At 36.6% G+C, this 24,473-nt stretch overlaps 1 protein-coding gene across 2 annotated transcripts; it reads right to left on the minus strand.

The window, feature by feature from the left end:
- Positions 1 to 547: 547 nt before the first annotated feature.
- Positions 548 to 21,509, minus strand: stet (stem cell tumor). 2 transcript variants are annotated; one of them, XM_036364484.2, is made up of 8 exons: positions 20,598 to 21,509; positions 20,411 to 20,503; positions 20,321 to 20,344; positions 19,441 to 19,617; positions 3,253 to 3,483; positions 2,163 to 2,427; positions 1,847 to 1,993; positions 548 to 1,745 (listed from the first exon to the last, which is right to left on the minus strand). In XM_036364484.2, the coding sequence occupies exons 1-8, from the start codon at positions 20,766 to 20,768 to the stop codon at positions 1,441 to 1,443; spliced, it is 1,413 nt and encodes a 470-aa protein (XP_036220377.2). In that variant the 5' UTR covers positions 20,769 to 21,509; the 3' UTR covers positions 548 to 1,440. The 2 variants fall into 2 exon arrangements, with proteins under 2 accessions (XP_036220377.2, XP_014091800.3); XM_014236325.3 differs by lacking the exons at positions 19,441 to 19,617; positions 20,321 to 20,344; positions 20,411 to 20,503; positions 20,598 to 21,509 and adding an exon at positions 5,057 to 5,255.
- Between the last annotated feature and the right edge of the window lie 2,964 nt (positions 21,510 to 24,473).

The following is a 24,473-nucleotide window of genomic DNA, read 5'->3' on the forward strand; positions in this document are numbered from 1 at the left end:
TAAATAGGTGAAATGTAAATATTTTTTTACAAACCTTTTCAATTAATCAAAGTAAATGAAATATAAACAAATTTTTAGTAGATTTGCTGCATATGTAAAAAAAACAATATTTATTTAAAAACTGTAATTAGTTGTATTTTTTATTGTACAATGTGTAGATATAATTAAAAATAGCTCGCAGTGCTTTTGTTAAATAAATAATTTTATTTATTTGATATTTTTGCGATACATAGAGCTCTTTAAATGGCAGTGTTGTGTTTGTCCATATTTGAACGTTATATATATACACATATGTATATGTATTTGTACATATGTATTTACATATGTATGTACATCTTAAACGTACCTTTTTACATATTTTTTAGTACCGATGTTCTTTTATAGTTTTGAAAAATGTTATTCAATGAAAATTTAAGCAAAAGCAGCCTTGATTTCATCGTATGTTCTAAAATACAAAATTTGTGTGAATAAGTCTTATTTATACCTTTGCATTAGCCTATTCAATTACTTGAAATGAAAGAAACCGAACAACTTTACAGCAGTAATCGATAATACAATATTTTATTTCAGTGAAATGATACATTTCAGCTTATTATATTATATATGTGAATAGAAATACAAATTGTGAACTATTTTATTTCTGACATTCGGTTATTATGAAAAAAGTTCAGATTTCAGCATAGACTTTGAAATTTTTTCAAAAAAATACATATGTATCTATGGTGTAATATGAATTGCTGCTTTTCCACCTCATCCTACTTAAAAATATTTTTAATTTTTGTAAATAAATAAGTATTCTTATGTTCATAAATATATATATTCATACGATTCGCTTCATATATATTTTTATATATACATTTTATTTATATGCTATAGAAGTAACTATTTTGTACTGGCAATTTAGAAACTTTTCAAAATTCATCATTACAGTCAATTATTCAGAGAAAATTACGCACAGGCATATTTCCTTGAGACAATAAACTAACATATAAATGCACACTTCAATTATTGCACGATCTAAGAGAGATCTCTCATTAACACAATGAATTAATACATATTTGACATTTTGAAGGCAACTCAAACCTTTTAATTTTTATGCTATTCACTGATAGTTTATTATTAGCAATTAACTAAGAAATTAAACAGTAACAGAATTATAATAAACAGAAACAGAAAATTTTAATAAAATAAACAAAAACATAATATTAAATTTTTGGCAAAAATGCACTAACTTCCATTTCATTCATTCACTTAACAAAGAGAAAACTATTATAGACAAAAAAAATTCAAACTTATTGCAGTGCTCAACACAAACCGTAAAGAATTACATGTATACATACAGACTTATGTACGTGTAAATATTTCGAAAATCGGTTTACTCATAGTACTCCTCTCTTATATAAAAGAGTGTCTAGAGCGCAGTAATAAACATAAACTATATTACACATTGAAATCATTGAAAAACGTTTCAGTTGCATGGATGGGTTCCACATCTAGACTCAACGCAGCTGTGCTATTTAAAACATTAAAGACTATTGCAAATATGATGTAGGCAGTGTAAATTCCAAGGGCAATCCACCACAAAAGCTGTTCGTGCAGCTTTTGCTCGAAATTCTTGAGTACAATCAGACCGATTGTGAGACCTGCTAAGGCACCAGTCAAATGCGCGACATACGACACTGAGGGACTATATGGATATTCTTCGGCATATCGTGCGTAAATTGCAAAACCAAAGTCGGAGGATGCTGCAACGATATTAAAATATATAAGAAATATTTAAAGTTTAAAGTTGTAGAAAGATATTTATGTGCATACTTCTGCAGTAATGTGGTAGGAGCAAACTTACCGAATATTAGGATGGCAATTAGTCGTAGAATGCCGTAACGCATCTGATGAAAATTCAGCATGACATTGGCCAAATGAGCAGCTAACAGCGCGTATACACCACCACTGGCGCCCACTAGGCACACTTCGGGATCAAAAATACTAGTACCTGCGAGTAACGTAAAAACAGGGAAATATAAAAACACGAATTTATTTTATATACACGAGTTATATGAGCATAAGTTGCTCTAAAGGATCATAATTTTATATATTAAAAGTGTTCATAGAATTTTTAAAGCCTAACTGTCTTCATTTCGATATTACGTAACCAATATTACCTAGGGATCCAGCCAGCACACCAGAGAAATATATGCAAGCAATTCGCCCAGATCCATGTACCATCTCTAATGGTAAACCGAAAAGCAGTTGCACACATAAATTGAAGCCGAGATGAAACCAACCAGCGTGTAATACCATATAGAATACAAAACGCCACACCTCACGACGCTTATCGGGACGGTAAATGAAGTATGAATCGATCGGAACTGGACCGGCAGGTTCCGCTTCTCCAACCACGATTGTGTGATAGGCAAAAAAACCGAGCTACAAGAAAAAAGAAAGCATGTAAATTTAATTGACCATATATATTTGCATTTGTGCAAAGTAAGAGAGTTCTTGCTAATAAAAAAAAATCATTTAGTACAATATACATATGTATATATGAACATTTTGAATTCCGATTAATGAATATTATGCTTCTAATAACTTTTTTTTGAAGTAAGCTGAAATACTGCCTATTTGAAATATCTACACACATATTTATATGTGTACATACTACTATCCGGTATCTATTTCGCCGCCCGACTTAATTAACATACTACGTAACTTTCATAGCAGCTTATCCATCTAAGGCAATAAAAGCGTATTGAAACCGACTATTAAGCATATTTACGGTATTTTTATGTAACTTCGATTTTTAGTATCGAAAATATTGTCAACATTTGTGTGTATGTAATAAAATGTAACTGTACCTTACAAAAATATTTGATTATTTACTTATGAACATTTTATGGCTTTCCAATAAAGCACCTGGTCATTCTGGTATACCCTTATACACACACGAATATGTATGTATGTATACTATAAAATATTTTGCGTATTGGAATATTTAAATATTACAAATAGTAATGGACACATTAAAAATTACATCAAAGGAATTGCAAGCCGCTTTCGATACGCGCAATCATAAAATATTTGACATTTTGCTCAAAACCATTCACACAATTTTATTACTACGCTCAAGTATTCTTACTTTCCAATCACCATGACTCCCATGGTGTTTATGAACATAATATGTACATTTGTAATTATATTAGTATAAAAGTACTTGAATTACAATTAAGTATACAATTGGAATGTTTTATTTACCTCTATGATTGTCATCAATATAATGAATAAAGGCGGGGGACAGCAGGAATAGCGGTCGGCGTAATATTTCCGATCACGCTCCTCGGGCAATATTTCCATGGCGACGACATGTACCATTTTCTTGAAGAACGGCGGATCCTCTAGAATGAGTTGAAAATCATTTTCGGAACAAACTTCTCGATCGCGATGATGAACTGCACACTTAAAGCTGCGAGAACGCTTGCCACTCATCTAAAATAAATACATAAATATGTACATATGTATATTTTATTTTATTTACAATACACAAATGTATATCTACATAGAATGTACATGCAAGTAAATACATACATTTATATATGAGTAACACACGTATACCTAAGTACGTTTGTAGCCGTTTCTCACAAAACGGAAAATGAAATTGAGTTTAATTAAAAGCGCGACTCATTGCATGAAATCAAAGTTTGATTAAGTTCATTTTAATTAAGTACATACACATTTATACATATGTAACTATTCGATATATGGTGGCTTCATATATGTTACGCACCCCAACATAATCGTCCCACCCATAACCGTTCATTTACTGCAAATTATAGAGCCCCTTGTTAAGCTCCTTAGTAATAGTGGTATCATTACATCTTTACTTTAGGTCGAAATTTATTTACACACACACTCAAAAATTTCTAGTTACGTTTGTAGTAGCATTTTACTTAATAAATAAATAATATATATACATTTATAAAATTTATTGTACTATTATAATCTGTCATTCATTTTGAAAAATTTTGGTTTTCCTTGATTCCGTAGCCGATTTCCAGAAGGACCTCCGGAAAAGGTGTCTGACGGGAAAAAATTTTTTCTGCTTAAAATTATCTCAAATCCAAAAACAAAAAAAAAATGTATTACTGCTATAGATGAATAGAGATAATGATAGGACTGATAAAATTGTTTTAATAAAACGGCGGCTACCCAAACAAACGACGTTTTTTTATAATTTACACTACCGAGTGGCTTAAAATATCTTAATTTACATCAAGAACCATATTACTTGAGTAATACCTGACAAACATATCTAAGAAGGTCGTGTGAAAATTTCAAGTCGATCGGTCCAGCCGTTTCAGAAAATTTTCCTCACTTCCTCTGAAATAGCGTTTCGGAACTCATCATCTAGATCTCTTCTAATATCAGTCCATAGCCTATTACAAAATAAAAAAGTTAGCAATAATTACTTCTCGATGTTAACGACGTCCCATTGAAAATATTTATTGTTTCCAAAAAATATTTATTTATTCATTACTATTATTCTATAGTATATACAAATTGTTCTGGGTAAATGTTCAGAAAAGCTGCTTTTCTGAAAAAATTATCCTATTTATTTACTGCACATCAAAGAACTATGGACAGCCCGGTGTTGACCCTTCGCTCCCGGAATTCTTACATTACATTTAAACACACACATTTCAAAAGGTGTTTCAAAAAAAAAATTGGATCATTTTTTCAGAAAAGCAGCTGTTTTAAAAAATTACCTTACTCTGTTTCAATTATAATTAGTAGAAACTAAAATTCAAAATTATGTAAATCATAATTATGTCATATTACAAAACTATTCACACCAACTGGCAACGCTTTCGAAAGAGAGTAAAAACAAAACAAGTCGAAGAATTAAGAGCGAAAGCGTAAAACACCGCTGTGCGTTAAAAATTCAAATTTCGCAAAATACGTCGGCAGAATAACGGAGCGCGCCACTTCAACCATTGATAAACACAAAGTACTGCACTACAAAGCGAAACAACAAAAACAAAATAGCTTATGATGTACTCACTCATTATTTACGTCAAAAATCTTAAACAGGCAGCTAAGCGAAAAATCTTTTATTTTCGATGATTCTCCTTTATTTAACCACTTTGCAACTGCAAACTTTCATTTACAAGTAAAGAACACAACAAAAAACACGAAAATTTACTCCAATTGGTTTATCAATGACTGCCGAATTGCCAATCATTACACATTTGAATTCTGCGAACAGGTGTGCGAAACATCGTGGGTGTGTTCGAATTTCGCGAACAGTGTTGCTAATTATTTGCAAATACTGAATGTTTTGGTAAATTGATTATTCGGTTTTGAGAAAAAATGGTAGAACAGATATATAATTTTTTATTGTGTATTAATGGTTATACAAAGATCACAAAAAATATATCCATATTTTTATACACGTATGTATATATGTAAAGACGAGCGAAAATATGGAATTAACTAATATTAAGGATCAATAAAAAAACCCCACTTTTCGATGAGAGATGTAGTTTAGTAACTGGTGAAACCTTTTGAGGCAAAAGGGACTTGTTATTAGTCCCAAATTAAGAATTTAATCGGTGATATACATCTGCAATAAAGAAGGAATTTTTTAACTACAAAGTTTTCGAGTTTATTGCTGAAATTTAATAAAATATTACACATAAGTCGCTACTTTGCCAACATAACGGATATGATCGTTTTTAAATATTGTATGTATGTATGTACTCTATAAAAATACGGTAAGTTATAGTCCCCTTTGAACTTCCGACTTTACTTATCGATTAATTTTCAAACCGCTCAATTCAAGGAATTAAATTGTTCAGCACCCGCAGTGTGTGATGTCAACAATGGAACACCCAGAAATTCTTAGCGCAACGGTCTCTGTTGCGTACATATATTTATGTATGTATGTACTACATATATCAGCAGCAGGATAATGGTCCATTTCACTTAGCTCGATTCGGTGTTTTTAAGAAATGTTCTTTAATGTCACACATTCTGCTTTAGCACAGTCACAACTCACATTCATGCAACTGCAAGTGTAAATGAGTAAAATAGGAGATCTAAAGTAGGCCGCACACTTACAAAATTCGCCGATAAAAAGGGAATGTACCCAACTTTCCATACATGTACATATGTATATATGTATATACAGATATGACTGTATACTTGCGCACTACTAATTGGCGCAAGAAGTCAGTACATCATGCTGACCTACTGTCCGGAAAAAGGACAATGGCCAGTTACTCGCTTTATCCGAGATTTACAGAGCGTGTCGGCTCGCACACAAAAGTGTTTATCATTTGTTTGTGACACGCACAATTTATTATTGCATAAATAAACTAGCAGCGCACACACATTCTCACATGGACGTACATGTGTGTGAAAAAAGAAAGAAGTCTCATAATACTATTGACATATATACTAAAAGGCGCGAAGCCAGAACAAAATTACCGACTTGTTGGCATCTTCCCTGGATTGCCGATGTCCAGCCGACCTGCCAGCATTTAAACTGCCTCCGCCGCCGCCATAGTTGCGGCCTACATCAACTACTGACCAGTCGTCCTGCTTGTGGGTGATAATGTCAATATTCTCATTCTACAGTTGTACAGTTGTTATCTGTTTTCCTCTGTTCGGCTGTCCTCGAAAAGAGACCTCCAACGTTTACGTTTTAACACTGTGTGAACACGCAAACGCGCAATGACTTCGTGTCGGGTGTCAGCACGCACTAACCTGGTCAGTATCGTCTACAAGTATATGTAGTATGTAGAAATTTGTCCGTTGCCAATTAAGATGAGCGGTAAATGAAGCATGTATATTTTTTTTAATGTTCGTGTGTTACGTAGAAAACGCATGTGACAGTTTCCTAAACGAATTTTTATGAATAAAGTAAACAAGCTAGCTTCATAGCTAATGATGATATTATAAATCCTTATTATTATAAATATTCCTCACTTAGCCGGACGAAAATCCTAATTTTCTTCTAGCAGGTATTACCATCTGATCAAATGTAAGCAGAACTGATTTCGATGGCCTTCAGTGCTTTTTGCGAATTTAGATTTTCTCGGTTTTGGCCAATTTTTGAAGCGTCATTCGTTGGATTGTTGAACAGCTTCGACGTCATATTCATAAACCCACGCCTTGTCAGCAGTAATGATACAATATCACTACAAGTCTAGCGTTCACGCCCTTCAGACCTAAAACACTAAGCAAAATTTGTTGAATCGATGTCAAAGATATGTTGAGATTCTCTCCAATTCTCTGATGTCAACACTACGACTTTCAAGCCCTGCTTCTTTAACTCTTTCGTTGTTATCGTCATTAACAGATTTGGATGAACGACTCGCAAAGGCAAGTTTTCGTTGACTGCACGACCTTCACTGAATGCCTTCTGCCATTCAAATACTTGTGTTCGCGATAAAGTAGACTCCTCAAAAGACTTTTTCCATTGAAAACACAAAATTTCAAGCAAACTCGTTTTTCGATTTTTTTCCATGGTAAAAATTGCAAAACAAACTTACGCGTCGTTACGTCAATAATTTAAACTTAAACACGAACATAAAAAAGGCTGAAGGAAAAAAATTTTATCGATTCGATATCCAATAGTCAAATTTGTTCAGATGGTATATCTATCTATTAGGTATTGCATAATATATACATATATATTTTTAAACATTTCTAAATACATGTAAGAGTACATAAAGATGTACTTAAGTACATTGCTTTTTACAACCTCAAATTAAAGTCAAAGTCTCATCGATTAAATAAAACCTTCGTAAACCTTGTGAACGCAGCGGCAAACTCTCCGATGCTACTGTGCGTTTTATTGTTGTTTTAGCCCAAATTAGCGAACACACACAAACATACAATTATTTACCACTTCTAATTGCCCAAATCATCAAGTATTTCTCATTTATTCGCTTTATTTCCGCCGGTTTTGCCTTTCAACGCAATTCACGTTTATGTAGTGTACGTGTGTATGTGTGCGTTTACTTGTATGCACATAATTATAGTGCTGCCAAAATTTCCCTCAAATTGCACAGAAAAACACAATAATAGTCGTTATATTTTACCCACATCGGTTTTTGAACATGTGCAAGGATCTGTGTGTGAATACCACTTTCAAAATGATTGATTTGCTTTGTTTTGTTTTTGTTTTTGTTTTTGTTTTGTCCTATTTAGCTATTCAGCATCTAAGGAACCGCTTCACCAATCGACAAATTGCCTTTTAAACTTTACTATTATTCATAGTAAATGCGTATATGTGTGTATGAATGTATGTTTGTATGTGCGGTAGTGTAAACATAAAGGCTGAGAATTGTGCTAAGTCAGCTATACATCCACATATTATATATGAACGTACTAACATACCTACCACGTATTACCTACCCTAGGTAAAGCCAAAGTCATTTATATACATATGTACATATGTATGTATGTATGCGAAACACTTGCTCTGTGGTAAACTACCATTGAGTCAAATTCAAAGTATTTTACAATTCCATTATGAATTTGTTGGAAGTTAAATAGTCAAAAGTTTTTGACAATTAGAAAAGTACTTTGTACAGAAGAAAAGTTCGAATATGAATTTACCGTTCCCAGAGTGTATTCACAGTTGTATATGTTGGATGAATGTAAGTAAAAATGCATTCTACTTTTTAATTGGAATTTAGGGTTGATAGAATAACAATCTGTTTTCTTTTCCATTCAAGAGTCATATATTTTCTAATATTTCTAATGTATTGTAATATGATCTAAGTTTAATTTTATTTATTTATTTTTAAGTAAATTTATTTGATTTCTCACAAATTTTCCTGTAATTAGGAAGAACAATAATTTAGCTTTTGATTGTTTAAGATTTTAATCCACGACCCACCGTTTGTTAACGAAGCCATTTGTCTTTCTTTTTCCTTCAACTTTATAATAATCATGGCAAACGAACTCGACAGCTTGATTTAAAAAAAAGCTCTGTCAGAATTTCAGGCGCACACTTGACCCTGCGACCCAGCATTAAGCTGCATTCTCTGCCTTCTGCATTTGTAAGCGAAAATGCCGAGCATGTGCCAAGATATTGAAAGTGCAAACGTTATCATTGCAACTTTAAAATAAGTTGGCGAAGAACGAATAAAAGTCGATGGGCACAGAGAATGAACGACTACAACCCAACTGCTGTTATGAATGCCATACGAAAAGTGGTCGCTATAGTCCTTGCGTGTTTAGGCTTCGTTGCACACGTTCATGGAGTTTCATAGCTAGATACTCGTATTTGAGAATTGTGTGCGTCCTCTCAACATGTCCGTAATGCAATGGAAATGGACAGCGTCAGCGCTGGTTGTCGCTACGAATGCACCACAATCAAAATAAATGGCCACGAAATTGACCATTGACCAGGCGAAGTCCACGTTCCCAACATCTCACTGACGTCAGCAGCGAGCGCCTACAATCTAAAGCACTATTTCCAAGGTAAAATGCGTGTGCATCACATACTCTTGTACTTACATACATACATATGTGCGTCAACTACTATATTTCAAAGTGTAGAAATTACACAAAGCAATGCCATAAACTGAATAAAACTACTATAGAACACGCTAATAGGTGCCACAGGACCGACATCTTTGCAAAAGCTCCGAAACATTTATCAGTTGGATTCAAAATGGTAATATTTCGGTTAATTTTTTACACACAACACCAAAAGTAATAAAATAAAATATTTTAAAGCAACTATAAAGTGAAAATCATTAACGGATAAGCAGGGAACATATCCCTATAAAAACCTGAAGAGGTACTGAATAAAAGAAACTAACACCATAGATAATGAAAGTGCACACCGAAGTGCTTATGAAGTGATCCCACTATTGACAGCTTCGATTATAATGTCTAAATAAGGGTTCTAATAGTTAACATTAAATTAAGATTTAAAAAAAAGAGGAGATTTCTGTAATCTGCTTCTAGTGACATGCGAATATTGATTTTAAAAATAAGTGCCATATAGTTTTAGTATTAGAGCGATATTGTAATCGTATTATCCTTTTCATTAGAAATTCCCTAAAATTAGCACGGACGAACGTCATCAGCTTTATGTCAACATAATAATAACAGTTCAACTCTCAGTAAAAGAAAAGAAGAAACAAAAGTATCTAACCTCTAAATTTTCTATAAAATCTAACTTCTATAACAATTATATTGATATACCTGCCTTTCAAGACCTCACCCCTTGCAATTTATAATTATATTCTTAGTTTGAAAGGATAGCTACAAATTTACAAAGAACGAAACAAATTTGCGGCAGAAACAAAACATTCCTTACCACCAATCACATCAAAAACATTTCATTTGACATTAAAATAAGAAAAATTTTGCATTTGTATATACTTGTATGTTTATATATACCTATATCGGGGATATATGCCAATGACAGCGCCAACAGCGAGGGCAGAGTTGAAGCGGAAGCTCGTTTGCACCTTTACATGACTTCCTGTTGACTCCTGTGTAAACGCCTGTGTGTGTGTGTGATGTTTGTATAAATGTGGTTCTGGCTATGCACTTTGGCACGCTGGATTGACAGCACAGCTTGTCGCAATGCAAAGACGCCGAGCTCAGCTTAGCACGCGATAATGGGACCATAAAGACGACAAAGTAGAAGAACAAACAAAAAAAATAAAAAGGTCCTCCGCCTTGATTTTGATTCGTTGTGGCACACACACACACCGCTACAAGCATACAATGTGCACACACTCCAACGGCAGAATTGTTAAATTTGAAATTACGGATTCTTAAATCGAATTTGTTCAAGACAAAGAAAAATATGCGTTGATTTCGATTGCAATGGCAGGAGTAAGAAATATCAATTAGGGGGAGAAACAATGGAAATGGGAATGCTTAAGGATCAATGAAGGCGGTTTGCATGCTTATTGTTTCTGCGACATGTGTACATGTGTATATATGTATTGTTGTGTGTCGGTATGTACTTTAATCGCTTTGTGTTTGTATTTACTTAACGTCACGTAAAAAAATTTTGCAGAGTGAAAAGTATTTTTGCATATGCCTATATTTAAATATAAGAAAAATGAACGCTTAGAAAAAGATTCATAATATATACTTGTATATATAGGGTGCAACCGGAAAGGTAGGAATAATGTGAAACTACGAACTTCATGGTACAAGCCAAACCAAACAAGACCGAAACTGATTCCCAGATATAGTTTTTTGGGATTCATGCCTGTGCAACGTCACGTCAAATCACAGGCGTAAGAATCATGAATATTCGCCGCAGTCAAAAATAAATTTGCAGAAAACTTCCACAGAATCTTTCTGAACTTAAGAATTGCCTTATTGGAGGCTGCAATGCATTAGGACTGTCAGTTGGAGGTAATATAGCTTCCACGAAAAAAATTGTCTTGTCAATATTCCAACGTTCACGACTGTCTAGTCGTCCTCTCTTTTTTATGCAGTCTAGAGAAAGCGGAACTAATGACGCGACTGTTCTACCGATATCACCGACAGCGAGTCTCGAATTAGCTACAAAAATTCAGCAAACAAGCTTTGTAAAAAATGAGAAAAGATCAACGGCACCCTGTGTATACATTTGGTAAGGCATATTTTTCACATTTCTGTGACGTTCATATATATACCTATTAGGAAGCAGCTCCCTGTTAAGCTGGTTTGTCCCACTTTGCAGCTGCTTGACTCAACTACTATTTTCAGCACACGGCAGACTTCCACTGCCACCGGAAACGGAATGACACGAGCAGAACGGGTCCTTTCGTTCTTTTTGCATCCGCGCGGCATATGTGCATATACATACATACATACATGCAAGACTGCAATCAATACCTCCTTTGGTCGCTGCTGTTCCTTGCGCCACAGAAATTGTGTGTTAATTCCGCGTTTGCAGCTTTTGTTTGTTGGCGCCTCAGTGTTTGCAGTTTTTCCTTTTATACCTCACAAGGTTGTTGATTTTATTTGGAGTACACCATGCAGGCTTACACACAAATATATGCCGATCAACAGATTTCTTCCTTCGCCGCGGTAATTTGATATTTTTCAAGCAGCACCTTGGCATTGCCGAACACAAAGGCCTCACGCTCGGCGAATTGCCATTAAAATGGTGCGGCGAAGGCTTTTCAATTATCCATTTCGCTCGTTCTAAATCAAATATTGAAGCAGTTACTGGCAAGCGCTGACATGCTGGTACAAGCACCAACAACAGCAGACACCAATGCACCAATACACCAATGCACCTGCCGCTATTAAAGCTGTACGTGTGTTTGGCTGTGAGTATTGACACACAAACGGGTGGCACGTTCTATGGCTGGCGCAACATGCAAACAAACACAGAGGCACGCACAGCCGTGCCACAATGCACCTGGCCACCTGGCATGTCAATTCATGTCACCTATGCAAACTCATCAATGATTTGCCGGCAGCGTTGCGGGCACTGCATCGATTAAGTTTCCTTTTTAATGAGTTGCCCGCGACCCTTCGGCCATGAGCCGCATTTATATTCGTACATGTCAACTGAACGTGCAACACGAGCGCATATATTTATTGACAGCAGCGGCAATCACACACAAACACACATACATACCACGCATGCGATGGTTGCATAAGCCAAAGTCGGCATGCGGCTGACGAATAAATTTCAATCAAAAAAAAATCGGTAGTAATTTGGGTAGCGAGTTGAGGTTTTTAGCCGTTATGTTGTAACTAATTACGCTTAGTTTAGACACATGTGGCAGTCGCGTACACGGCAGTGTCACATATCGCCTATAATGAGAACGACGTACCTGCCGGTGTAACCATAACATTATTATCTTCGAGTCAACATAATGTGGAGTCGGCGGTATTTAGGCGCAGCAGCGCGCGGCTCCTCTCAACCGGAACCAGAACCCCCTATTTTAAGCGCGAGCACTGTGTGCGTTGACAAATTAGTGGAAATGCTTTCCACACACATACTTACATATTTTATTTTCATTATGTCATTACGGCTTAACCTCCGGTCGGAGTTGTTGTTAGCTTAACGCTTGTGGGGAACTGTGTTGCTGAAGTTCATATTGCTTGTTGCTCCACGAGTGCTATGTATATGGTGCAACCGCATAATTACGTGAAGCACTTGAACTCGGCAAAATTCCACCTCGTCTTGAAGTAATATTTGAATTTACTTGCACACAACAAACACACATTTTTATGCGATGCATCGTATTTTGAGTCTATCTCACACAATATTTACCGTTACATAACATTGGATCTAATTCTAGTCCTCTAAAAAAAATTATTTTTAGAGGTTTTTAAAGTGTTTCAAAGAGTCTTTGGCGAACTACAAAACTGAGCTGCTCACAATTTCAGGTCGTATCCCGAAAATACTGTATTTTGAAAATAAATCGAATGAAAACTACGAAAAAATTTAACTTAAAGGCAATACTAAAACCTATCAAAACTAGTCCGAGATTCCGCTTCAATTATTTTTTCTTTTTTTTCGGACCATGTGTCTTGAGGGTCAGAAGTTGGGGGATTTCTAATAATATTCACAAAAAATGTCATTTAATATGAAGCAATTCAAGCCGAACGCACACAACTTTCCACCAAAAGTCAGACGCCTATAACCAAGTGCTTTCAAGAACATACCTTTCGCGTTGTTTCTGTTGCAGACATGCGTGCAAAAACGCTCGAAGATGCCAGCACGCAGCTGCCCATATGGCCGACCCACCTCCGTCACACGACACGCGGCAAGCGATGGACAAGTAAAAGAATATGTTGCGGGACAGGCGCCTCCGTTGCGGTAGCGACGCAACACGTTGCAATCTGGCGACCAAACCTTATTAGGATAAATGATTTAAAGCAAAAATGCCGCACACCAAACACACACGCATAAGTGTACACCTACATATACGCATACTCACACGTTCGAGCTCTTCAAGTAAAGGTATGAATGCCCACGAGCCAACCAGCTTCACAGCATCACTTCATCATTCAACAGTTGGCAGTTCGCCGTGCGCACTCCACCAACACCGCGCAGTATACCCACGTGCGCTATTACACATGCGCAATACAAGCTCATCGATTGTATGATTACTGAATTTATAACAAAAGATCGCACGTGACAAAGCCTTTTAAGGCGACCATACTCAAATGCACACCACGCGCCGCGTTGCCAATTGCAATCCCATTACCAGCTGCATCAACACCAGCCGTTTGTCTAACCGTCTGTTGGTCTGATTGTTGATCGACAAACAGCGACTTCAGAGTCGCAGATCATTGATCACATCAGCAACTGATTTGCTGCTGATAAGACAACGGAAAAAAGTTGCAACTTCTTCTTGCCACATTGTCATGACCGCTTGTGCTGCGCTTGTTGTTGTAACTGTTGTGTTAGCAACAAATGTGTTGCACGTTATGACATATACACGTAATCGTGGCAAGCACACAGCGCCACACTCACTGGCTGCACCTGAATGTTGGGTGTGCGGCGGCGCGTCAATCGCATGCGTCCAGCTGGCCGTCTGATCTGGCGCGTCGCCATTGCCGCTTAAGATGCAGGAATGTGCACGGGAGTCGCAAAAAGCGAACGGGACAGGCGCATGCATTCATTGTGCAATCAGCCTGCATTTACACCGTCTTGCCCTGCCAACCATGCATCGCTTCCTTCATGAACTACTGCCGCGCGACATTACTAAAGAATGGGCTTGTATATATATGTATATAAAAAAAGCACTTTGATAAAACATCGCTCATCATTACAAATTGAAATACCTGCATTGCATTTTATAGACAGATGCATTTGAGTTAAAACCAGAGCGATAAGAAGAGTTTGTTATAGCCTAAAGTAAAAAAAACGAAATAACCAGTCAATTCTATTAAAATTCTATCCATAAATATTTGAGAAAGTATTCCGGGGACGGCAACAAGTTGGAGTAAGAAGAAGTAATTCTCAACCAACTTCTAGCAACGAAACATCGAGTTAGTCAAATGTTAGTCTTCGCAAAATCTCTCCACTTTATGCGTCTGAAGAGTTGATATGAGTATTTAACGAATGTGAGCTTAGCGAAATCAAGCGACTCCCTGCAAGCAATTTCATTAGCAGAATTCAAAATTTTGATTAGAATATACCAAAGTCCACCAACTATAGACAGAAAACAGATATTACGAAAGGTATTATGCATTTGACAGAGTTGTTTCATAACATATTTTAAAAATAAAAAAAAAAGCTCCAGCATATAGAGAAGAAATATAAACTGAAATCGTTACTTCCGTTATACCCCACACGAAGTTTATAATACTCTTTCAATTAATTGCTGAGCATATTTCTGGCGCTGGACCATTCTATTAAAATTTTAAACATATTGAGCGTTCTTCAGATCGAGAGCATTTGTCCGGTTTAAGAGCTCTTACTTCAAATAGAAGCGGAAACAGTCCGCCCAAAAAGGAGTGCCAAAACTTGAGCGCCACTGGCCTTACCATGCAAAGTTGAATTCGAAGTAGCAAAACCAGAAGAGCTTCAGCAATTAAGCAGTTTGGAATTTTTATTTTGATGAAAACATTCAAGGCAATTTTTAATAAGCGCGATACTTTTTTTCCTCAAACCATTAATGAATTATTTCTCAAAAGTAACGCGAATGTACAGAAAGTGCGTTCATGTCATTACAACCATCGCCACCACAAACATTCGCTTTACATCTGAGCGCAGCACATTACCACATTACAATCGACGAACGATCTGCGAACAAACAACAACAACAACAATAGCAATAACAATTACAATAACATTGTAATAAACTGCCACAATCAAATTATAAGAAGCAAAAGGCAGCGTTGCATTTTCCACTGCATATCTCATTCTTGTTTCTGAATTCAATGCACGCCGAAGCGAACAACTGCTGTTGGTGTTGCTGTTGTTGGGTTGCTGTTAGGACCTGTGCCAAGCACGCACCAAGAAATTCCTGAATCTTGTTCTGAATGAAGTCGGAATGCACAAACGGTAAAAAATGCAACAAGTGCCGCCGCTGCACGTCCATTGCCCACAGCCATGCACCCAACTACGCGTTGCAGCGATCGTCGCCTCGCCTCGCCACACCGTGCCGGCTACCGCACAGAAGCACAACATTGCAGCTGCAAGTTTATTGAATAAACTTAACCGACAGCATAGTCTTCGGGATCGTGCAGTCTTCAGTTTTCAGCCGTCAAGCGATCGTTGGGCACGCGACGCGATTATGATGTGCGCAATGCGCATGCGCCTGTGCTTCTCCGCTTTCCGTCGCATTTCATTTCTTCTTCTTAATTTTTGTGTTCATTTTGATTTGCTCGATTTCTTTTCATATGCACAAAGCTCGCTGGAGCTGATCTCGCAAGTTATTATCATAAACATCATCAACACATCATTATCACTGGCAGCATCGGCCAGATTGCATGCGCTGAATGTATATTTGTAGCACGAGACACACGCGCTTACGTACACACAGACGGACAAGTGAATTGGTTTTTCTCTTCAATCGAATTGTTCCCCGCTTGCATTATATGTATGTATGTATATCAATCACAATGGAGCACAACGGCATTGTCCTCAGTCGCGTATGGGCTGTATGTATGTACAGCATGTAAGCGACGAACTGTGAACAGAATCAGAGCGTGCTGACAGTGTCTACTAGGTGCAAATGCATCGCGCTTATGGCTCCGGGGACATCATTGAAGCCGTCGTCAGTTTCAGTCGGCTCTGCTTGGCGCTTGATGCTGACAGGTGAAGACGAACATTTTCTATTGAAATTAACGTGCATTTGTATTTGTGTTTGTATATGCGTATGTAGAGAATGCGATGAAGAACCGCAACACGGAACGGATTGCATGCATGTGCCAAGCGAGAGGCAGTGGCGTCGGCCGCCTGCCGGCTACCGGTTGAGCCCATCGACCGAATGCATTTGTCGGACGCTTGCCGGCTGAGGAATAGGCGCGTGCGCCATCGGTTTTAGTAAATCAATGCCATGCCATAAATGGTAATCGTTTTGCAGATTGAATAATCGCCACACCGCGTTCCTTCAACGACAACAGCGGCACGCATGCTATATGTTGCATATGGCATGTGGCAAGTGCTCTATCATGCTGCTAACATATAGCTTTTCTTGCATTTGCAGTTGCTATTTGTTGGTAACACTGGAATAAATTAGTCATTAATTAGCAATCGGTGGAGAATTCATTCATAGAATATGCACATTGCAAGCGTCAACCGAATGAATTATAATTCTTGAATGAATCTTTAATCACTGGGCAATTACTGGAACATGATCTGCACAGATCGCGCAAAAATGGTGTATTGAACCCTAGCTGAGCCGTGCGCTGAGCATGGAGCACAGGCAGAGAGCTTTAATGGAGAAATTTAACTGTTGGTTCGTTGACAGACTGAAGTAGAATATAAAAGCTGGGGTTAGTTCTTCCTCCGAGCACGTAAATGATAGTAATACCATTAGATCTTCTTGGATCCTTCTTAGATCACATAATGTGTTATTCGTCTACTTTTATCTGTCTGTCCAATAACTATGTGTTTCGTCATCAATTCCACTTTTAAATCATTCGACTATCATGACTTAAAGCCATCCTTTACACCCAAAATCTTTCCACTAAAGATGGTTCGGCCTAAAATTAAAACTTCTCCATAACATTAAAGTCAAGGAAAACTTTTTTCCACAGATCACAACGTTGTTACCTGTCAGTGTTCTGAACTGGCAAGGACTTAAGGAACAGCAATTACTTTATTTTCGCAAAAAAAGTATTCATACTCAAAACTAATAGTTTTACCATACTCCAACTTTCTTGGCAGTTATTGAATCTAAATTGTGGAACCTTGCTACTTGTAAGCCTTTTCTGTATGGCTGATGGAATTTGATGTGAAACATTTACACGTTACAGATTTGATATTGCCTTTCGAGAAGATGTCTTTAATAAAAAAAATAAAGGAATGATTAAAAACTTATCTTCGAATGAGATTTGAGGCTAATCTCATGGAGAAAATGAGCTGCTCAACTATTATTCTTCTTCGCTAAATTAAGGCTCACAAGAATGTTGGAAAACAATTTCACCGCAGTAATTAACTACTTTCAAAAGCAAATAAAAAGCCGTTGTACCTTTGTTACAATATTTTGGGGTAAAAATAAATGCACAAAAAATATGCATATCCGAAAACAATTTGTGGGAATTGTCTTTTTACAATATTTACCGTTTGTAAACAAATTAATAAATGCACACAAGGGATAACAACAACTCAAACGAAATATCAATCAAAAAACCTAAAATGCATTCCACTTGTCAATAACAACATTTATTAACAACAAAAACAGCAACAATCATTCTACACACGCTTAGGCAGTACAAATATAACGGCAGATGAACGAATCAAATCGAATTGAATTGAATTTCTTGAAGCAGAAAGAGGTAAACATCAACGCCCGCAATCTGAACAATTCTAATGACAATAACAACAATAATAGCAATGCATGTAAATATCAATATGAACACGCATGCACACACTGCCACACGCACCTGCCTACCAGCGCCGATATCAACAACGGTTGCTACTTGAAAACCATTCCTAAGCGACGGCAATCAAGAAGTATCCAATGCAAATACGTATGCATATGTATGTAGGGTGCACAAACAAACAAGATGTGGCTCTTAATGGAATTGCAATTGTCGGAGATTCTCTTTTGAATGTAAGCAGCTCTTCACTTCTACACTTATGTCCATACTCACCTACATATGTATGTACATACGTGGTCCCGGTAAGAGGGCAGGCAGGCATGCAAGCCAATGGCCGAAATGAACACAAACAAAAAGGACACAAATATGCAAAGTGCAAATTAAGCAAAGGATATTTGCCAAAACCGCACAAAAACAAAATTATCAAATGTCAATGTGTGCAGGCTTACATTTGCAAGTAAAGTCTTGGGTTTAAATCAAAAGCCATAACTGCATTTTAAAGAAAAAGCAACAACAATGGTGGAAAAAGCCAAAGCTACTGAACTTTCATTTACTAGACGTTATATGTTTGCAATGAACTGCAGCTTAGAAGGACCCAAGATACAACTGGACTTAGTGCATCGCCTGTGTAGTCCCTCTTGTTCGCGAACTCGAACTCGCTAACATCAAATAGTTAATTATAAGAAATAACTTCCGGGCCTGGAGTTCACAAGGAGCCCGATGCTCAGCAACAATGTTTTGTCGATTTTTCTCACCAACTACATTCATCCTCGTACCCAAATTCGGTGCTGCATATAGGTCATGTGATGACACGCCAATCTTTTGAAATCCTGACAGGCTCATAAGCTTACCCTTATTAAGTTTTCATAGCAAATTTTCTTGTTTGTTTGTGGCTAATTCTTAGTTCAGTAGTAATAAGCTTTACGATGAAGAATTAAAGCCACTTACCACATTTACAAAATCCTGGAAGGTAACATATCCGGGTCCGGTCGGCGGATGCGCCTTTTTCGCTCGTTCATGTAGCAATTCACGTTTATTCATAGGCACTTGTGATACAAATTCGGGAGATTTTAATGCCTTCACAAAGTCATCAACTGGTATCTCACCAAAACCCTCGGGATCGAACTGGAAAATGGATCGATATGGAAAAAAACTGAGTACGAAAGTATATTGTCGAATGAAAACACTAAATTAGTATTTGTAATTTAGTATTAATTATATTAATAAAAATATTTATATTAACGTCCTATATTTGTCAATTACCATTACAGAGAGAGCATAAGATTATGTTATCTAGAACTCTTGTAGTTAATTTGAAAGTACAAATTTTTTGACGAAAAATTTTCAAAACTGAAATCAGTTAATAATTATGTTTTCAATAAACTCAATTTCCACACAATATTTTGAAAAAGGTTGGTTGGGTCCAATACCCAGGCGAGTACAGTACAATCAGTGACTCCTGTGGTCATATACTGACCATAAAAATTAAAAAGCTTTCATTGAGCTATTTAGATTCCACTAAAAACAGTAATTCATTAAAAATAAATAGGTTTCAAGCTACAAAACTAAAAAAAAATAAAACAAAAATAATAAATTGGTCTACGCACTTGGGATTCGAACCCGCAATCTAGTACCTATCGTTTGAATTGAATGCATGGTAACCAACGCTGCTAAAGCGATACACACACATGCACAAACTACATTACACTCTAAAAAAATTGTGAAGAAAGCATAAATACTAGTATGTGTTCCTTGAAATATTGCATTTTACAATAATGACCACATAAAATAATAAAATGTAAAGTACAAATATAGAAAGGAGACTTACCATATCGAACAACAATTTCCATTTCTGTGAAGAAAAGTTAAAAAACTAATAAATTATTATTAAAGCATTAATAAAAAAATATTGACTTACGTCACGTAGCAATTCCCGGCGCAGCTCTGCCTCATCGAAGTCTGAATTGAGCGAGGTGTGCTCAGTCTCATAACCGGCGTCGTTTGTACATTGCTATAAGGAGAAAGAGAACAAAGCAAAAACATTAGCAAATGGCAGCGAACTGGCTATTCAGTCGGTTCACTACGAAAACCATTGTTATACTCACATAACGTACTTGTGTGTGTGTATGTGATATGGAAGCAATCGATACCAGCGAGCCGGCAATCGTTGATATGTGTTCAATTTCGGCCAAAGTCTCCTGTTGGCTACTCCCAGCATTGTTGGTGCTCTGAATATCGACGCCGCGAGAACTGCAACGATCGAAACCGCTCCACATGCCGCTATTACACTTCACTACGTTTGGAGGGATGCGATTGTATTATGTAAGCCTTACACCCAAAATACTCCACTACAAGCAACCCACAGACCAGCATAAAATGCTATCTACAGCGTAAAAGCCTTGTTAAGGTACTTTTGTGCAACATATGAATTATATTTTTACAGTTCTTGTGCTATTTAAAAAATTTACTCATTTTCATTTTTAATGTCTCGTTAGCATTTGGTGTAGACCCATTTTCCCAGTGTAGAAATGAATTTTTTTCGTGTCGCCTTAAAGTATGCAACGAAAATCAATTTTAATAACGATATGGACATGTTAAGAAATATCACTTTAATTTTGTTGGATGAACATGGCGTGGTGCGCAGAGTTCTATTATTAAGTACCAAAGGTCGCAGGTTCGAAACTCACTCAAAGGAAACTATCCCTAACTAAACAACATCTTTGTACTGTTATTTATTTAAAGGTGTTTTTACTCACAATTTTAATTTCCGCCCTCATTTCATTGAATTACACGTCGAAGCTCTCATTGTGGCTTCCTCGTAAGCATTTGTGGGGCCAAAGCAAAAATCCCGTTTAATCATAGACTACTTCCGGCCTTCAATGCCAGAGTCTATTTCATGCCCGGGAAATAATTTTATTACTTCCGCTTATTTTAATAGCAATTTACTCACGTTCATACATACATATAAACGCATGCACCCCCAAATCCACTTTAGCGGCTTCAAAGTGCACGTTCCCCCGTTCAGCAATTACCCTTCTATAGTAAAATTCCATTAATTTCCAATATTTGTAAACATTATTATTAGCTCTAATTTGCACGCAAACAAACTAATTTACCTCGACTCATACTCATATCCTACCCCCTTTCTTGTTTACATCAACATTGATACTCGCCCTTCGGCGAGACAGCTACATCGAATATCCATAATTAAAGGGTTTGAACACGTCAAAGGCACGAAAACACGTTTTTACAAGGAAGTGATTGAACTAAGTTTTGTCAATTTATATTTAATACTAGTCCTTTCATGTGTACATACATACATACTTTCTTCTTTTGATATGCTTTATAAATATATTATTGTACAACATATACAGTCGAACTTCTGTACAACGATGTTTTCTATATAACGAATTAATTTCCAACGCGATTTCATTCAATTTTTAGTATATTTGCTTTCTTTATAACGAATTTTCTTATATCGCTTTCTTCCATTCCCATAATTCGAATTTTCATGCGTTTTCGCTCTTTCTATAACGAATATCGTTTCTTGTCCATTGTCCACGAAGGCCAACAGAACTTCTAAAACGAATTTAAAAACACTCACAAATATTTTTATATGTAACGGTTGTCTGATAATAATGGCTCTATACGAATTATTTTAAAGGTCTCTGAGTACATATATTTATAGAATTCACATACATTTAGTTTATTTACAAGAGTTACTAAGTTACTACAATGAATATCACAAAATATTCAGTATTCTTTTTGTTTATCCTAACAAGTTGTTCGGTATGAATTTCTTTAGACACTTCACTTGAATTAAGCCACTTCATTAGTTGTTGAGTGCAAACATCGCCTTTCAGCTTTTCTCAACTTTCCACACTTTACAACACTTCAGGCCGGCTGCCAGCCGCCTCTAAGTTTGGGGAAAAATCAATACTAAAACGCTAAGCCACCGCTTACAAACAAGCTAAATAGTTTAAAGCACATTAATTGAATGGAGGCGTGACGGCACCAGTCGGCGGTGACGAGTGCTAGAACCGACAATAGTATGTGACGCCCGTTGGTACACGTTTGGTGACGTCGATGAAGCGTGCAACGACCGCGACCACAACAACCACAACAATAGACATAGAGGGTCGGAAACCTTTAATTACCGGACCGGCGGTGTCCACAACGCTTGACTCTGCATATAATATTATCATAACAAAGGCAAACGGCACTACAGTCGATAAAGCAGTCGCCAAGTCAACCGAAGGACGGAAAATTGCAAAACCGGCCTTTACTGGGACATACTTATGCAAATACGCTTCTGCACTGCATGCATGAAAATGCTCCCTCGAAATTTACATATACGCACATATTTGGGCGGGTATGTGTGATTTATGATGTCTATAGAACATATACAAAGGCTTCAGAATGCAGAAGAGACGCACTTACAATTGCAATTAACAATTTAAATTCACATAAACCACCGACACATACAAACATACTTTGGCACTATATTTTCAACATTTATTCGCACTGTTTTTGTTCACAATATTCTTTGCTTTCTTATTTGGTGTCTGCACACGAGCACGCGACCGGCAAAAGTTACAAAAAGCGCGCAGTGGCAAACCGTTACACATGCAACACCCCCAAACGGGAAGACGACAAAATGATAACTAAATTCGTGTGGTGGCTGAAATGCCGTATGCGTCGGTAGACGGTTTGTTTTGAACGACATCGAAAGCAGCAATTTGGGTGACCAAACTATAAAACTCTTCTTCGTATCAGATATCGTACTTACGGCAATATTCTCGTTTTAAAAAACTAACGCAACTTTTTCTTACCAGAAGAAATTTTGACATTTTCTTGGACTGAATGGAACAATAAGTTAAAAAAATTCGTAAACGCTTCGTTTCTTTCTTTCACAACAATTACTAGTAACGCAACATACAGATTCAGTTCAGCAAGACCGTTATATTATATGTAGATATTTAAGTTTTGTGTGCAGTTTGCAACTTTCTTTAACGAAATTCCTATGAGTTGATTATTAACAAATGTAAAAGTCTGGTCACCTCAACTGTTTTGTTTTGGCCATAATCATCTCTGTAAGGGTTGTTCTTATACACAATCATATCTGGAGAGAGTGCCCCTGTTACCACCCGTTTATTTAAATGTGTTTATCTACCACCCTCACCACGTTCACTGCTGCGCTGTCAGCTGAAAAACGGAAGAGGGAAATAAGCATGTGGAATACCAATAAGCTGATAAATGTGGGGACAACCGGCGCGATTCTTGAAAGTTACTGTTGTTTACATGTAATATATGTGTGTGTGTATGTAAATATGTATCTACCGAATTTTGTTTTGTTATTTCGCAGTGGGGTTGTTTACATTTTGAGTTTAAGTGCGTCGAGTACATTGTGTGTGTGTGTGTGTGTGCATTCGCACATATACAGTCCTTCTGTGCTTTTGGTGCTTGCATTGTAATTTACGAGTATAGCGACGACTTTCTTAATGGTGGAATTTTATTAACGAGTTATTTATTTTATACTTATGTACAATATATATAATAAAGTACACATATGTGTACTTATACATACTTCTGTATGTACTTATACATACTTCTGTATGTATAAGTATGTAGATAAATAGAAAATCAAGAAGGAAAGCAAAGCTATGTATGTTTGCGAAATTATTTCAAAAATTTCAATTAGGGTCCTAGCTTATAACCAGAACAACTTCATTCCATTTTTAGTCAAGACTAGATATGTATTCTAAAATTCTTCTGCCTTCTGGAGTCAAAACTGCTAAGATCTTCGACGGTAAAGAAAGCAACAATGCTATTAAATTCGAAGCTCAGACAGGCAGAATATAGGAATTTTGCATATAAAAGTTAAATGCAATATTCCAATCATCATCTACATATATTTCTACTTGAACCTCTTCGCAAATACTTTCGCCTCGCCGAAATAGGACACCGAAGTAATGTGAATA

Source organism: Bactrocera oleae, chromosome 6 (assembly GCF_042242935.1).
Source record: "Bactrocera oleae isolate idBacOlea1 chromosome 6, idBacOlea1, whole genome shotgun sequence".
Lineage (NCBI taxonomy): Eukaryota > Metazoa > Arthropoda > Insecta > Diptera > Tephritidae > Bactrocera > Bactrocera oleae.